Source organism: Apaloderma vittatum, unplaced genomic scaffold (assembly GCF_000703405.1).
Source record: "Apaloderma vittatum isolate BGI_N311 unplaced genomic scaffold, ASM70340v1 scaffold24988, whole genome shotgun sequence".
Taxonomy (NCBI): domain Eukaryota; kingdom Metazoa; phylum Chordata; class Aves; order Trogoniformes; family Trogonidae; genus Apaloderma; species Apaloderma vittatum.
In genome coordinates this window covers 35561-38700 of record NW_009732847.1, presented here as the reverse complement: position 1 = coordinate 38700, position 3140 = coordinate 35561, and the positions used below count along the sequence as shown (strand labels likewise).

The window sequence follows — 3140 nt, the reverse complement described above, 5'->3', positions numbered from 1 at the left end:
TTCTTTTTGTCACAATTTCTTTCCAGTCTGGTTCTCTGCTTCTGTGTAATTGTCTGAAATGTGAAGAAAAAGAACATAAAAGTCCAGGATTTATGGTTTCTCTTAGGTCTCTAAATTCTGGAAGCTACAGTGGCCCCTAGCATTCAGAATAAGTACTTGCAGGGGAAAAAAATAAAAATGTTCTGCCTCTATCTACATACTCGATTGAAATGCAATCTCTGAAGCATAGCGACAAGATATTAAGCAGCATGTGCTTAGCATGCCAAAATTAAATCTTACCCTTAAATACCTCATCATTCCAATAAGCTGTAGAGTCAGCAGACTTTGACTCTGAAGATTTTTTTTCCTTGCTGTTGTATCTTTAAAATACCTGAATATCATGCTTTCTTAATTTAACGGTATAAAAGTTAGCCTGGGGCAGACAGTTGATGCTGAAAACTTCAGCCTGCGCTAAAAGTTTAGCTTGCATCGTTAAACCTTGCACGTGGATAGTGTTATCATCCTTGATATTCTTAGAGTCTTGTCAAATCCTTTAAATGTTAAAACCGTTGTACGCCTTGTTTACCAACTTTTGAAGATGGGGAGATTTTGTTATAAGAGCTTATCTTTGTGGAGAATGCCATGGGAGATTAAAAGTCAGAGATACAGGCTTGGCATATATAACATCCTTAAAAGTACCCATGCTACACTTTGATTTTCACATCAGTTTTGATTTGATCAACCAGTAATATGCTAGTGTTGGTAAGTTGGGGCTATGCAGTCAGAGCATGGTGTTGAAGCTCAAATTTCGATCTAGTATAGATTTATAAATAAGAGCTATTATTTGCAAGGTGTTAATGAAAACTATTCCTGTTTGCTTGTCCTATTCAGAATTTTTGGAGATTGGTTTGTTTCCCTAAATGTTCCTGTACTTTAGTTTCCCATGATGCTTTTAACGTTTCTGGAGGTTCTTTGTCGGAAGCTCATGGGAGTAATCAAAAGTATAAAGTCTTTGAACAGGAAAAGAAAATTAGTTGGAATCAGGGTGGTGTGATCTAAATTTTCTGTGTTTCCAACCTTTCCCCTTCATATACGGAAAAATTTTCACTGTATTTTTTGTTTTATTGTAGAAGTTGTTCACTACAAAGGAGGAAAGAAACGTAAGCTTGTACTACAGATTGGTTTTTGAATATCTTTCTAATACAGTGGTGTTCCAGAAGATGATAAAGAAATGATAGCAGCTCCAGAAATACCAACTGATTTTACTCTCCTTCAGTAAGTGTTTAAAGAATTTTCATTTTTAAATGCAGTGAGTCTTCTTAGTATTAATGCATGTGGGTTGATTTCTCTCTTGGAAACAAGAAAACAACATGAGGAAACAAAGTTCTAGATCTTTTCCCTATTGAGATATTGCTAAAGCATTGTTTGAAATATTTCTTGAGTATTCAGCAGTAATTATGTATTTTAGAAATGCGTAACTATTTTTTAAACTTTGCTACTAGGAAGCCATTGTGACAGAAACTGTTTTGTTTATGTGATATACTTCCCAGGATTTTATTTTCAAAATGAAGTGTTTTGCATAAAAAACCCTTTCGTTAGGAGTACCCCCCAAAATTGCCTTCATTAAAGCCTCTCTGTATATAGGGAGAAGAAGTAGTTGCCCTTAGTAACTGGGGCAGGTTGCCTAATATTTATAATATCTGAAGGCAAATATTTTAGTTAAAGCCAAAGTCTTAGCTTCCTTCAGGAAGCTTAGTTCTTTAGTGGTCTTCCTACAATTTTTAAGAAATAGACATCTGAATTTTCGACATTTAAAATCAGATATAGATTGTGTTTTGGACAAAGAAATTATTATTTTAAGTACACCAAAAGAATCCAGTTCTTCAGTCTTAATTGTCAAGAAGTTGGCATGAATAAATTGCAGCAGACTGAAATGCGTTAAATTGGTATAAAATTTAAAAATATACAAAGATGCAGTTTTGGATTGATGAAGGAGGTTGTATGGGTTTCGTGAGAAATAAAGGTAAATTGGAAGATGGTTTAATATGAAATACTGTTTTTACAGTGCCCCCCCTTTTTATTTTACTCTATTGGTACAGTTCATTGCTTAGTGAAATATTTGGTATTTCTGTACTAGTCTTTCCTGTCAAAATAAGAACACCTAGAAAGTTTTGAAAAAGAAATATTTCTCACCTCTTTCTTTCTTTCCCTCCATGGTAGGAGACTTTTTCAAAGTACATAGTCAACAAAACCAGAAATAGCAAAATCTGTGTTAAAAGGCAGAAAACTCCTTTCAGAAACTTGCAGTACTGAGACACCTTAAGCTTCTGATTGTTGGAGGGTATTATAAATAAATACATAGCAGTGGGTCTCCCGTGCCCTCTGGTTATCTTTGTGGTTGCATTGTTAATTGAATCAGGAAGTGTGTATCAGAGATTTGTGATAGCAGCTGGAATTCATCATGCTGCATGTATCTTTTAAAACAAGATGTAGCAGCATTCCAGTTGAATTTAGAGGAAATGCAGAAATAGATGATAGATAAACTAAGGATTTTCTATTAATAATTCAGGTGACTTCTCACACCCCCACCCCACCCCACCTCCACTCCCAGGTTATCTGTTTGATGGAGGGACCTCACTTAAACTTCCGTTCGGTACCTTTCAACATAAGTGCTTTCAACCTCTTAACTAAGCAGTTTCTAGTAGCACGAAGAGATCTGCTGAGACACTTGGGTTGTGGGGGAAGGTGCTAGGTTTATTTTTGCTTGTCCCTCTCATTTTGCATTGTTTAAGTACTTGTGGCAGATATTTACAGTGTTCTTCGCTTTTTGAGATGGTGCAGTGTTTGTCACGTGCCAAAAGCAAGGTTCCCAACCTACTGTTGTTTTCTACTCACCTTCACATCTTTTAACCTTACTGTTTGGATTTCCTCACAGGTAAATGGTTTGGAGGAAGCAAGGCAGGGTGTGAGGGTGTGCTCTGATCTGTTCCTCAACAGTAGATTTAAACAGAATTAAAAAGCAGCTTCACTGTGAAGAGTTAACTTACTGGACTGAGAGCATAATGTGACTTTATGTAGTGTATTTAAGAATGTTTCTGATGAAATGTGTAAATTGTTTGTCTTTTTATCTTTGCAGGGAGTCTGAAACACACTTCTCTTCC

General features: G+C 35.8%; 1 protein-coding gene across 1 annotated transcript in view; it reads left to right on the top strand.

Annotated features, from left to right (window-relative positions):
* Positions 1–1210: 1210 nt before the first annotated feature.
* Positions 1211–3140, top strand: part of LOC104278646 (cohesin subunit SA-2-like) — a gene marked incomplete at its 3' end in the record, with an annotated part of 36273 nt that continues 34343 nt past the window's right edge. The window contains 2 exon segments of the mRNA XM_009875674.1: positions 1211–1254; positions 3116–3140. The exon segment at positions 3116–3140 is cut by the window's right edge and continues 21 nt beyond it. Of these exon segments, the coding sequence (XP_009873976.1) occupies positions 1211–1254; positions 3116–3140 (69 nt within the window).